Source organism: Elephas maximus, chromosome X, assembly GCF_024166365.1.
Source record: "Elephas maximus indicus isolate mEleMax1 chromosome X, mEleMax1 primary haplotype, whole genome shotgun sequence".
In the NCBI taxonomy this organism is placed as follows: domain Eukaryota; kingdom Metazoa; phylum Chordata; class Mammalia; order Proboscidea; family Elephantidae; genus Elephas; species Elephas maximus.
In genome coordinates, this window is record NC_064846.1 from 99,644 (window position 1) to 112,915 (window position 13,272).

The 13,272-nt window shown below is 42.3% G+C and overlaps 1 protein-coding gene across 2 annotated transcripts in view; it reads right to left on the minus strand.

The window, feature by feature from the left end:
* VAMP7 (vesicle associated membrane protein 7) overlaps positions 1–13,062 on the minus strand; it is a 49,590-nt gene extending 36,528 nt beyond the window's left edge. The window contains exons 1-3 of one of the 2 annotated variants that reach the window (XM_049872122.1): positions 12,924–13,062; positions 5,013–5,141; positions 4,673–4,827 (exon numbers count right to left, since the gene is read on the minus strand). In XM_049872122.1, coding sequence (XP_049728079.1) covers positions 4,673–4,827; positions 5,013–5,033 — 176 coding nt within the window. In that variant the 5' untranslated portion in view covers positions 5,034–5,141; positions 12,924–13,062. The remainder of the gene's footprint in view (positions 1–4,672; positions 4,828–5,012; positions 5,142–12,923) is intronic. The other variant, XM_049872124.1, reaches the window with a different exon arrangement.
* Between the last annotated feature and the right edge of the window lie 210 nt (positions 13,063–13,272).

The following is a 13,272-nucleotide window of genomic DNA, read 5'->3' on the forward strand; positions in this document are numbered from 1 at the left end:
AAGGCCAGGAGGAGAGAAAGAACCTAGCATTGAACTGAAAATAGCTAAGTATGGCTGGAGAACAAAACTGAGAGCTAGCGTAGTGAGAGATGAGGCCAGAGAAGGGAGCAAGGGCAGATCTTGAAGAACCTTCCAAGTCATGTTAAGGAACTCAGTCCTGAGGGCAGGGAGACCTGCTGGAAGAGACACAATAGAAACCTCACTTTTAAAAGCATGAAAGTAATAATTAAGAAAGTATTTCATTTGCGACCTGAAAAATGAGCAAAAGTTTACCAGGGGGCCTAGGAGGAAAGAACATTCCAAGAAGATGCAAAATCATTAAAAAAAAAAATGTACCGAAGCTTGAAATGACACAGCTAGTTCAGGGAATGGAAAGCAGGTCTATGGAGATAAGGTTCGAAAGGCAGAGAATGGACTAAATTGTGAAGAGCAAGTTTGGGCATTATTCTAAAAGCAATGAGTTTTAAGGAAGAAAGTAGTATTACAGGCATGCGTCGCTTAATGTCCACAATTAGTCCTGTGAGATAGGATGTTATGTGATTTGGATGTTGTGTGAACACTGGGTCTGTGAGGCTCCCAGGCACATGGGCCCAGGGACTGCTGTGCAGCTCCTGGCCCTGAAAAGCTCCTACTGCAGACACCTCAGGTGAGTTGCTCAGCCAGGTCCTATGGCACATGGCCCTGCAACCCCGTGAGGTTCGGGGCATAGGCCTGGGCAGGAGGACAGTGGTTCAGCAACCCGGCATCCTTACCCTGGCTGGGCCCCGCAATGCCTGCCAACCTTGAGTGATTGGGAGCAAGATAGGGCGTCCACTCCTCTCATGGGTGGGGGGCGATGGGGCTGTGGAAAGATATTAAAAAGTAGTATGCTTAAACTATCAGGGAACCAAAGTGTCACATTAAAGCAAAAACAAAGCCGGGGGAAAAGGGAGAAATCAAAAAGGACCCCGGGCCTAGGTGGCCTCGTGCATACCAATGGTTTTTGTCATTTACGGCCGGGCAAAATTTATGACTTGGTGCCTCGAAGCTGTAAACAGCAAACACTTGCTCCTTACGGCAAACTGCAGGAGCCAATATGAAAGGGGGAGCCAGGCCACGTAGGAGGCAAGAGCTGGTCACAAAAATCTGCTCACCAGAATTCTCTCTTCGAACCCCCCGGTCAGATGTGGCATTTGAAGAAAAAAAGTGTGGATTAATAATCAACGTGCACTTTCTCCTCCAAACTGTTCACATGACTGTTGCTGCCTTCTCTGCTAAGCCAGCTGCAGGGAAGGCCAGCTTGCCCATGAGAACCTGCCCAGGGAGGGGACAGTGTGGGCCCAGGGGGCTGAGAGCACCCAAGCCAGGGCTGGGGCGCCCAGGGCAGATGGATACCTTTCCATCAGCGCCTTATGGGGCCGCACTGGGCAAAACACAGGGACTAGACCCACAGAGTAGCAGGAGCTGAGGGGAACTGGGGTTGGGAGTTTGGGTCTGGGCCTCCATTGCTGCAGACCAGGTGGGTTCTGGGCCACACACAGCAGCCAGACAGAAGTGGGGCTCCAAATTCAAGATGAGGGTCTGGCATCCTGGCACTCAGACACCTGAGTTCCCCAGTCCATGGACATATATGCAGTGGGATGCTGCCCAAAAGGACATTAAACAATGCCCACCTGTATAAGAAACGGAAATACAGATTAAAGGGGGGAGCAACCAGAAGCAGGAAAGCCAGTTAGGAGGCTATTAGAGATGAGAAACAATGAAGGCCTGAGCTAACACAGCAGAGAAAAAAAGGAACGGAATGAAATAAATACCTCTTGAAGGAGAATGACTAGGATTTGATGAAGTCAATATGATTCTGAAGTTTCAGGCCTAGCCAACTGAGTAGCTGATGAGCCTGTTAAAGAAGAAGGGAATGGCAAGAGGAAAACCAGATTTCAGGGGGAAGATGATATGTTTAATCTTGCATGCACCAAGTCTGAAGTATCCATAAGGCATCCCAGTGGACATGTTTACATAGTAGCTGTTTAGTAACATGGATATGTCACACATTAGCGAAGTCAGGATTAAAAATATAGATTTGGAAGTTAACATTCAGTGGAACAGTTTTATTACAATGGCGGGATGGAAATCGGGATGTTGAGGCAAGAAGTATTAACTCCTCTTTTAAGAAATCTGGAGGTGAAGAATGGGAGTAAGACAGGGAAAAAACTTGAAGAGACAACTGAGTCAATAAAAATATAATTTTTAATTTTATTTTTTAAATTAGCATACAGTAAAATGGATTTTTTTCTTTTGGTATACAGCAATAAAAGATTTTTTGATTGGGACGATGGAACATAATTATAGGAGAGAAACCAAAGCAGAAGGCTAAAAAGGAAAAAATTTCAGTGATGAATTATCACCCCAGAGGACACACGAGAGGACTGGATCAGGACATATCCTTTTTCTGCTTATAGCTGCTTTCCCCAGTCATTTGTATGGGCTGAATTGTGTACCCTCAAAAGAAATGTGGAAGTCTTGGAGATAGGGTTTTTCTTGTTATGTTAATGAGGTCATACCAGAGTAGAGTGGGTCCTAAACATAATCACTTCTGAGTTATAAAAAGAGCAGAATAGACTTGACATACATGGAAGGGGTAGACAGATGTCACATGAGGACCCATCTACAATCAAAGGAATGCCAAGGATCACCAGCAGATACCAGAAACTAGGAGAGAGGCCCACGGATGGAAATGGTACAGCCAAGACCATGATCTCAATTTTTAGCCTCCAGAACTACAAGACAATACACTTCTGTTGTTCAAAGCCATCCACTTGCAGTATTTCTGTTATTCTAACACTAGGTAACTAAGGTAGCATCTTCCTGGGAACTGACTAGATACACACTAGACCATAAACATAGTAAGTTTTGGAAGAAATTACAAAGCCATACCCACAAGAGTCTGTGACTGTTTGATTCCCAAAGCAGCCTCTAGTCTCCCAAACCTACACCAGCAGGAAGTAGGCTATAAAACCTGTACAGTTCCCCAAGATGATGTACTCTCCAGTACTCATTTCAGATGTAGCCAGAGAGGGTAATGGACCAGAAAGAACCATCACGAGAGCAAAGTCAAGAGTCAGGGAGAAAGTCAATGAGCTCTTCCAAGGAAGCAGAGCCAATAACTTCACAGTCAAAACAGTGACTCTTTGAAACTGTTGCAAAGCACTCATTTGATCATTGCTAGGAATCAGTGACTTCTAAGTGTTTGCCGTTCTTCCCTTCTCCAAATGAGAGTCTGTAACTCCCACTGTGGTGATCCTGTTCTTCTTCCACCATTGTCTATTGCGTTGGGCTGGGGGAACTGATGGAGAGCACTGTGCATCACCCAGAGACTCGGGAATTAGAGCTAGATGCAGCAACCAAATGAGACTTTGGAGAGAACATGTTCTCTATGATGGGGAAGAAGAGTACACCCAGATATTTGGGTAGCCAGAGGAGCAAACTGGAAGATGGCAAGCTGTCCCCTGATATCCTGTAACTTCTTCCAGAGTAACAGAGTTTTAGCTGAGCACATGGCTGCACAGCCAAAGACCACATTTCCTGGCTTCGTGTACAGCTAGGTTAGCTGCATGACTGTGTTCTGAATAAAATGCAAGCAGAAACAAGGTGTGCTACCTCTGGGCAAGCACTGGTAGGTAACAAGAACTGAAGCAGCTGCCTTGGCCAGACTTAGGAGCCAATAACTGAGAATGGCAGAGCAACCCCACTAGCACCAAACCACTCATCTTTGGACTATCTCTTTGGGGACTCTTTCTTACAGTAGTTCAGAGTGTACTCTAACATATATCAGGCCTAGAAAGTAGTAAGGACCTTCTTCTGATACACGAAGTAAGGAAATAAGGATGGGTTAAGCAACAAATTTTTAAGAAAGGATGAGGAAAGTTGAGGCACTTTTTTATCTGATTACTAAGATTTATCACCTATGCCATCTCCAATCCATTCTCCAACCAGCCACCAGAGTGAGCTTTCTAAAGCAAAACCCAACCTCGTCACACTCTGGCTGAAAACTTTCAGTGCCTTCCCACTGCCTTCAGGATAAAGGGCAACCTCTTGTGACTTCTCTCTACCCATCTCTGTAGCTTTCTCTCTCACCAACCTCGGCACCAGCCACAAAGAACAAGTGCATTTCCCTAAATTGGTCCTAAAATCTCATGCCTCCATACTTCTTTAACTGCTGTTCTTTCTACCTGGAATTCTATCCCTCTAACCACTTTTTTTTTTTAACCACTACTTCCCCCCTCCACTATAATTATCTGTGGATTTGAATGTCTCACTCACTGAACCATAACCTCTATGAGGGCAATACTGTTTCTTGTATCCCCATAACCAAGCAAGGCACCTAGCAATACTAAGTGCTCAGTAAATATTTACTGAAGGAATGAACAAAGGAATATTATTTACCTTATCTGTATCAAAATTCATATAGCCAAGAGCACTTTAGCAAAATCATTTTTACAAGTAACATTCCCATATCTTCCTTTAAAATAAATTACTAATATTATTTCAATGATAGAATTTAAGAATTACAAAATAAATTTATACTTAATAAAAACACATTTTCTAAGCTGGTAAAGGTTATTGTTCTGTGAGCTTATTCAAATTATCTACCAAGTTTTCTTTTACCCTCTCCCACATGCAGAGCAGAACTCACTTGCCATGTGAGTATGTTAGTTTGTTGTTTTCAGAAGGTATCTTAGCCAGAATCTGCTCTGTCACCTCCAGGAAGTTTCCTCCACACCAAGCATGTTTGGCAAGGATAGTGGTTCCCCTGGCAACAACAGCAAATAGAATGGCCATGGCTTCAATCTATCAAAAGTAAAAAAGACACACAAGATTTAGAGTATTTCTTTGACATAATCTTTCAAAAGTAACTTGCTATAATTTATTAATATTATCTGGAGATAGCACTGAACAAGGTGCTATAATAACATTAAACTTAATAGGCTTAAAAAGAAGTTTAAAAATAAGAGCACAGTCTTTAACAAGCTTACCAACTTAAGCCAGATATGCATGCATATTTATGTTGTTACTTCCGAGGTGCCTCTGGGTGGGTTTGAACCGCCAACCTTTCAGTTAATAGTCCAGCCCAGCGCCTAACCATTTGCACCACCCAGGGACTCCTGCGTATGTATAGAGACATACAAAATATGATATTACACACACACACATTATACTAGTAGATTACATTTACAAATTATACAGCAAAGGGACACAAAGACGTCTTCATCTTTTAACCCAGTAATACCATCCTGAAAATTTATCCTAGGAAAATAATTCAACAGAAATTACAATTGAGAGTCACAAAGATGCCTAGTAACAATAATAATAGCCCACTTTTATTAAGTGCTTACTAAGTGCCAAGCACTGTTTTAAGCACTTCACAATTAGTAGCTCATTTTATCCTCACAACAACTCAATCATACACTATTATGATGCTCATATTATAGATGAGGGTGCTAAAGCACATATGGCTTTAATAATTTGCCCAAAATTATACAGCCAGTAAGTGATCCAGGCAGCATGGTTCTAGAACCCATGCTCTTACCCCTATACTTATATTGCCACTAGCAAGAAGGCATTACTCATAGTGGAAACAAAGTAAAAATAACCCAAATCTTCTATGAGAGGAATGGTTTTATAAAATTATATTAAGATTCTTTATTAAAAAGTTACTAAAATAATACAGCATGAGTTTAATATTATTTTTCTCATGTTTGGTTATGAATATATACCATTTATTTCCATACAACACCCCAGTTTCTCTTACCTAATGGCAACAGCTTGTCAAAAGTCATAAACACCTTACTATTCTTCAACTTAATGTTATTTGTTAACATGTTTAGTTTCACCCCACAGGCTAGCAGTTCTCAAACTTTAGTATGAATATGAGTCTCCTTGAGTGGCAGAATGATAGTGGCTTGTTAAAAAGTCAAATTCTTGGCATTATATATGTATTATATATACTGCTTGAGGCCAGGAACATGCTGATTCCTTCTTGGAATCCCAGGACCAAAGGACCACAAGGACAGCACAGAGAGCAGAAAAGGTACTCATCGATTTCTTGAGCTGAACTCTTCTTAGTGTCCCTTTTTCATTCCACTGTCTAAATGAGGGTCTTCACTAGGGTTTTGTCCCCAGCTATCTTCTTTCTGGGTTCCTCCTTACACACATGTAGCCACCTATACTTTCCTAATCACCTTCTCATACATTATCTCCCTTGATCCTAAAAGCCTCCTTTGACCCTATGTCACATTTCAGGTACTGTTCCATTTCTTTTTTTTTTTCCTTTGTTGCCAACCCCACAACATGTCAACACTCTCCCCTTCTCGACCTTGGGTTCCCCATTACCAGCGTTCCCACCCCCTCCTGCCTTCTCGCCCCTGTCCCTGGGCTGGTGTGCCCCTTCACTCTCATTTTGTTTTATGGGCCTGTCTGATCTTTGGCTGAAGGATGAACCTCAGGAGTGACTTCATTACTGAGCTATAAAGGTGTCTGGGGAGCTCCCCTCCCCGGGTTTCTCCAGTATCTGTCAGACCAGTAAGTCTGGTCTCGTGTGTGTGTGGTGTGTGTGTGTGTGTGTGAGAGAGAGAGAAAGAGAGAGAGTTAGAATTTTGTTCTATATTTTTCTCTAGCTCTGTCCAGGACCCCCTATTGTGATCCCTGTCAGAGCAGTCGGTGCTGGTGGGTACTGTTCTATTTCTTAAAATCATTCAATGCACACACTGTCTGTTGCTCTACCCTCTTTTAACTCTTCAACTTGCTAGAATATGGTTTTTGCCCTTAACTCTCCACAGAACCATGGTTGCTAAGATCACCAACCACCTCTACGTTGCAAAATACTGTGGTCACTTCTCAGTCTCACCTTACTTGACCTCTCAGGAACATTCAGCACTGCCGACTAACCCTCATTGAAACACTCTCCTATGTCTCTGGCTGCTCCTCTGTCTTCTTGATGACTCTCCCTCCTCTAATTGACCTTTAATTTAAATGCTGACTTTCCTCAGGGATTAGTTCTGTACCCTATCATCCCTATATGAGTTCATCTAGACTTACCATTTTAAAAAATCATTTATTTGTTGAAGATACCATACATAAAACAGTAAAGAGAAAGGCAGATGAATAAGGGCCCACAAAGAAGATTGAGGGGGACAAACTCGAAATGTGACAGGAAAACGAGAAAAGTGTGGTGGCCTAGAAGCCAAAGGGAAAATTTTTCAAGAAGGAATGAGTGTCAGCCATGTTCAGTGATACAGAGACCATAAAGAAAAATAGAAGCTGTAAAACCGTCATTGAAATTTTATAATAAAGAAGGAGGTCGCTGGTTAGGATCAACTAGACACACAGAGACAAATACAAAAAAAGAGACAGGAAATCATATATGTAGTCTCTGAGACAGAGGAATGAGGGAAAAAAAATAGCTACCTTCTTAGTCCCTGAATACCTTCAAGAAGAAAACTGAGTTTGGCAACAATACAAAAAAGATCTGGTGTTTTGGTGAATCCTAAGTTCATTATTGGAGCCCTGGTGGGACAGTGAATGTGGTTAAGAGCTTGGCTGCTAGCCAAAAGGTTGGCAGTTCAAATCCACCAGCCACTCCTTGGAAACCCTAAGGGGCAGTTCTGCTCTGTCCTATAGGGTTGGTAAGAGTCAGAATCAACTCGACAGCACACAACAACAAAGTTCATTATGAACCAATGACATGAAGTAATTGCTATCATAAATTACATTAAGAAATAGGGTGTCTTGATCTCTTTAAGTAATTGCCGTTACACTCTGTGGTGGTTAAAACACGTGGAACACTGAATTCAAGTCTGGGTATAATATTTCAAGATTAGACAGAAGGGCAACAGTATGGGTGAGAGATCTGGAGATCCTATCACCTAAAGAATGGCTTGGAGGAACTTGAAATATTTAACAAGTGAACACTTGGTGGCCTATGATGGTAGTCCTCAAACTTTTATAAAGTACAATAGCCTGGAACAGGAAGCACACAATTCAGAATATAAATAGGGGTAATGGATATAAGTTACAAGGAAACAGAGTTTTTTTTCAATAAAAGCATTCCCCAATTAAAACATACCTGACTGTTAAACATCAGCTACACAGAAACAAGCTTTTCTTTCTTCCCAGATGTCACTAAGAGGAACTCCCTTCTCTTTATCTCTCTTGCAACAGAATTTGTAACATTATGATGAGTACTGCCTAACAGAAACAACTGTGGCAGAGGGTTCACTGCATTTGAAGTCAGAAAATCTGGCTCTGCTAATTACTAGGAGTATATGAATGCTTACTAAACCATAAACTAACATATATGCGTAAGATAACATTCAGGAAGAAAAAGAATGAAAAGATAAACCAGAGAGGGAAGAGAAGAAAAACAAGATAAGGAAGCATAAAGGAAAGCCCTGTCTTAACATTGTTCCTCCCTGTTCTCTTATTCACTCTTTGCTTGGTTCCAGAATCATCAACCCAATTCTACTTCATTTCTGCTAAGAATCCCCCATCTTAGAAACTCACCATTCCCCCCCCATCAATCCTACTCGTCCTTCTCCACATATTCACATCACCCGATTTGCCTCCCTCCCCTCTTCCAAGCCTCTACCCCTTCTCTTTCCTCACTAATATTGGAGGCCTGTCCATAAAGCCGTAGGTCAGAAGGGCAATCACCAGAGCCTGGAGTTTGAAAAGTCTGTTTCTACTACCTAAAGGTTCCATAAGGAGCCCTGGTAGTGCAATGGTTAAGAGCTAGGCTGCTAACCAAAAGGTCGGCAGTTCAAACCCACTAGCGGCTCTGCAGGACGAAAGACCTGGGGATCTGCTCCTGTAAAGTTTTCAGCCTAAGAAACCCTATGTGGCAGTTCCACTCTGTCACATGGGGTCACTATGACTTGGAATCAACTTGATGTCACACAACAACAACAACAAGGTTCCATGGAAGGGATATTTGTGTTACAGGTGCTGGGATTCCAAAACAAGATATGCTGTAGGAGAATTCAAGTTAGAATTCCAGATGCAGTTTTTCTTTAAATACAGAAATTATTATAAATTGTGCTGAAGGTCTGAAGTCCAGTAAATTAAGGTTAAGTAAGATGCTACTGGCTGGTATAAGAACCGAATTGTTACGCATAGCATTATTTATAAGGGAAAATGAATTTAGAGTTTCAAACAATAACCTCACCAAGGAACTTTGGAATATCTCCATTTGCAAGGGATTGCCTGTATTAAAAAAATCTGCAAACAAAACAGCACAACATCAATCTAAATGCTCTTTCTCAGTGGAGGTATTCAAGAGAAGTTAAAGACAGTGTCAGGGAGCAGAGCAGGGGAAAAGACCAAGTCAGTGTTTCTCACACTGGAATCCATGTATTCTGGGAAATTTTTCAATTCTATATTTTTATTTTGATAACATTAAAAATATATAAGTATATTCTGGATCATGTACATAATAAGTACTTTACAAATGAGCAATGGCAATTTCAGTGCTGCCTTTCCATTGGTGTTTATAAGGCACAGGTGCCAAGAAATCCCCTAAAGTGACAGTGCTTAATTTTTAATGTCTTGGTAAGCACATCTGGTTCTAAGGTTGGCACATCTTAAAATCATAATGACAATCCTGACTTAAACACTCTTGTACTCCTGATACGTGTTTTAAATCAGTTATAATGGCAACATTTATCTTTTGCAGTCATGACTTACAATTGAAAGATATCTGCATGGAATAAGTCTTTAGTTTCATTTTAAGAATTGAGACTTTTATCTCACATTCTGAAAATGACAGTGTGGCAGAATAACTAGCACTTGAATTACCTCAGGCTAAGGAGAATACTCAAAGCTATGTTTGTACCAAGTGAAAACCAAATGATACCATAACATGCTGTGCAAAGGCTGTGCCACTGTTCAGAGAAAAGAAGTGTAAGAATCAACTGATCGCACAGCACATGGTAATACAGTCAATGAAAAATCAAGAGAAAGTATTCTCTATCATTATATCATTGCAAGGGGATGTGAATTCTTGCAACAGTTCATTAACAGAATGTTTAATAGTAAAGAAACAATGGAAATTAAATTTTCCACTTCTGTATCATGGGGTACACTATTAAATTAATTGGCCCATCAAAGTAATGGGGGTGGTACACAAGGTGCTCAGGAAAGAGAAGGGAATTCATTTTAGGAGCGAGCTATGGAATACAGCACAGGTGAGAACAAGCTAGGAAAGGTAAAGGTGAGATGGAATGGCCCACATTTGGTGAGTGAGAAAGTTGAGGGATAAGGCTGATAAAAGGATTTGTAGAAATTTGGGTTTGATCAAAGAGTCTATTTCAGTTCAACATGTACTGAGGGTTTACTATATGGCAGCCAGTGTGATAGACTCTGGAGGTATGAAGATGAGTAAGGAAGGTTCCCTATACTCAAGGGATCCATAGTACAATGGGGAAGGCAGACATAAACAAATAACTGCAGAAAGTATAGGTAAATAACCTAAGAATATATACGATCACTGAGGAAATTTCCTAAAGTTTGGCTAGTCAATTTGGATGAAGAAAAAAGAATGCACGTGTCAGTTTATGTGTTACAGGAATTCCCTCAGTATAATGTTATGATCATTTCCCCTTGGAGAAGAGGTCAAAGTCTATTTCACCCTCACTATATTCCCAGTACAAGGAGCCCTGCAAGCTCCTTGTTAAGTGCTTGGCTCCTAACCAAAAGTTCTGCACTTCGAACTCACCAGCCGCTCCGTGGGAGAAAGACATGGCAGTCAGCTTCCATAAAGATGTCAGCCTTGGAAACCCTACGGGGCAGTTCTACTCTGTCCTATAGGGCCGCTATGAGTCGGCAAGGGGTCTGGGTTTTTTGGTTTACGTTTCCAGCACCCAGCACAGTGCCTATCATATGACGTTCCCTCAAATATTTGTTGAACAAATAAGTGAGTCAATACCAAGCATGTTTTGATTTTAACTATACTATAAATGATAGGGAAGCCCTGGTGACACAGTGTTTAAGTGCTACGGCTGCTAACCAAGAGGTTGGCAGTTTGAATCCGCCAGGCGCTCCTTGGAAACTCTATGGGGCAGTTCTACTCTGTCCTATAGGGTCACTATGAGTCCGAATCGACTTGATGGCACTGGGTTTTTTTTGTTTTGGGTTTATAAATGATAGATAACTTTATAGACAATAGGACCTGGCTACAAGAATATTTTCATTACCAAAGTATCTCCTCAAGTAAGATAAAGCAGTTGAGCTGATAGTAATCCAACCCAGACTCTTCTGTCTGGGTCTTAAGAGGAAATAAACCAATGAGAGCTAAACCACCAACTCTGATGTAATAATCTTAGAGTAGACAGAAGAAGAAAGAACAACCGTTGCTATGACAGACCAGGAGTTTAGGGGAAGGTGATATATGTATTAAAAAAAAAACCCTAAGCCTAGTCAGAAGAAGCCCTGGTGGCACAGAAAGGTTGGTGGTTTGAACCCACTCTGACTCCACCAGAGAAAGACCTAGCACTCTGCTCCCATAAAGATTAAGAAAAAAAAAAAACCCAAACCGTTTGTTGTGGAGGCGATGCCGACTCATAGTAACCCTATACAGGATGGGGTAGAAGTGCCCCATAGGGTTTCCAAGGAGCACCTGGTGGGTGCGAACTGCCAACCTTTTGGTTAGCAGCCATAGCTCTTAACCACTGTGCCATCTAGAAAACCCTATGGAGCAGTTCTACTCTGTCACATTGGGTTGCTATGAGTCAGAGTAGACTCAATGGCATACAACAAGAAGCCTGGTGAGAGATCAAGACTATTGTTATTATTACAGATGTTCTTTTTGGGTGATGCTCTGAGACACAATCCAATCCCTCTGTCTTTCTCAGGATAGGATTCTACCCTGTCAAGTCAACCATGTGTTTTATTTTGCATTAACCACCATATAAAATCATCTTATTTATTCCTGTTTGAACCCACCTGCCACCCCCCACAAACATGTAAGCTTCTGAGAGTAGTGACCTCCATGTCTTGTTTACTGCTGTATCTCTAACATGTAGAAGACTAAGTGTATATTAGCTGTTCAAGAAATATTTGTTAAACTAATGAATGAATCTGTTCTCAGCCACCGCTATTCAAAGAGAAACCCCCCCCCAAAAAAAACCATTGCGTGGAGTTGATTCCGACTTATAGCCACCCTATAAAAAGAGTCTCTCAAATGTGACAGTATCCTCTGGGATCAAGAGTGGGAGAATGCAGGTACAGGTAGTTGACAGCAATTAATAAAACAGAAAGAAAAGGACTTGATAACCAATTGTTTGTGGAGGTTATGGGTGAGGGAGATGTAAAGCATTTCCTAAGGAGTCTCATACATAGTCTGAGTTTGACAAATATTGGCCACTAATAACAATGGTGATGACAGATACAGGGCTGATGCTCAGGAAACAGGTCTGGGCCCGAATTTAGGAGGAAGAGGAACGCCAACATCAGGCGGTGGAGAGGGGGCGCGCAGGGGCCCAGGTGTGTACAAAGAATACCTCAAAGCCAGAAGTCGAAGGTGAACCAGATGAGTGACGCCATCGAAACAAGGATGTGGAGAGGAATTTTAAGAAGACTCAGTGATCGAGAGATTCAAATGCTACACACAGATCCGACAGAATGAGAACCGACATAAAGTTAGCATTTTTCCCTCCTGTAACAGCTGAAGCAACACATTCCGAATCTCTTTAACTCGAGGCCTTATCAGCGCCATAAAACGGACTTCGCCCAAACTCGACTTGCCCGACAAATCGAACTGTTGACACCAGAGAAGACCGAGTCACCTTTGCACTGCCTCCTCGCTCCACCCCCAGCACCTTCCCGTCAACACCGTCACCCTCCCTCTGCTGAATTCTCCCTCTCTCCTGTCGAGCGCGCCCCGCTCCATTTACCTGTCCTGGCACCCTCGGAGGACGCGCGCGGGCTCGACACAGAAAAGCGGGAGTTAGCGAGACACCGCCTACAGCGCGCTCCCACAGGAGGCTGGGACTGGAGCGCCTCCGACTTCCGCGTAAAGCACCCGGCTCGCGCGCGGCCTCTTGGGAATGTGAGCACTCCTCCAATGGGAGTGGGTGGAGGGGCGAGGCCAGTTGCTTTCCCAGCCCTGCACTTCCCAGAGGCCGCACTGCATTCTGGGGATGGTAGTTCAGACCGTCATATCGTCAAGTTTGTCACATGTTTCCTCAACGCTCTTCCTTGTTGTAAACTATGTGCCAAGCGCTATACCAACACTGGGCAAAT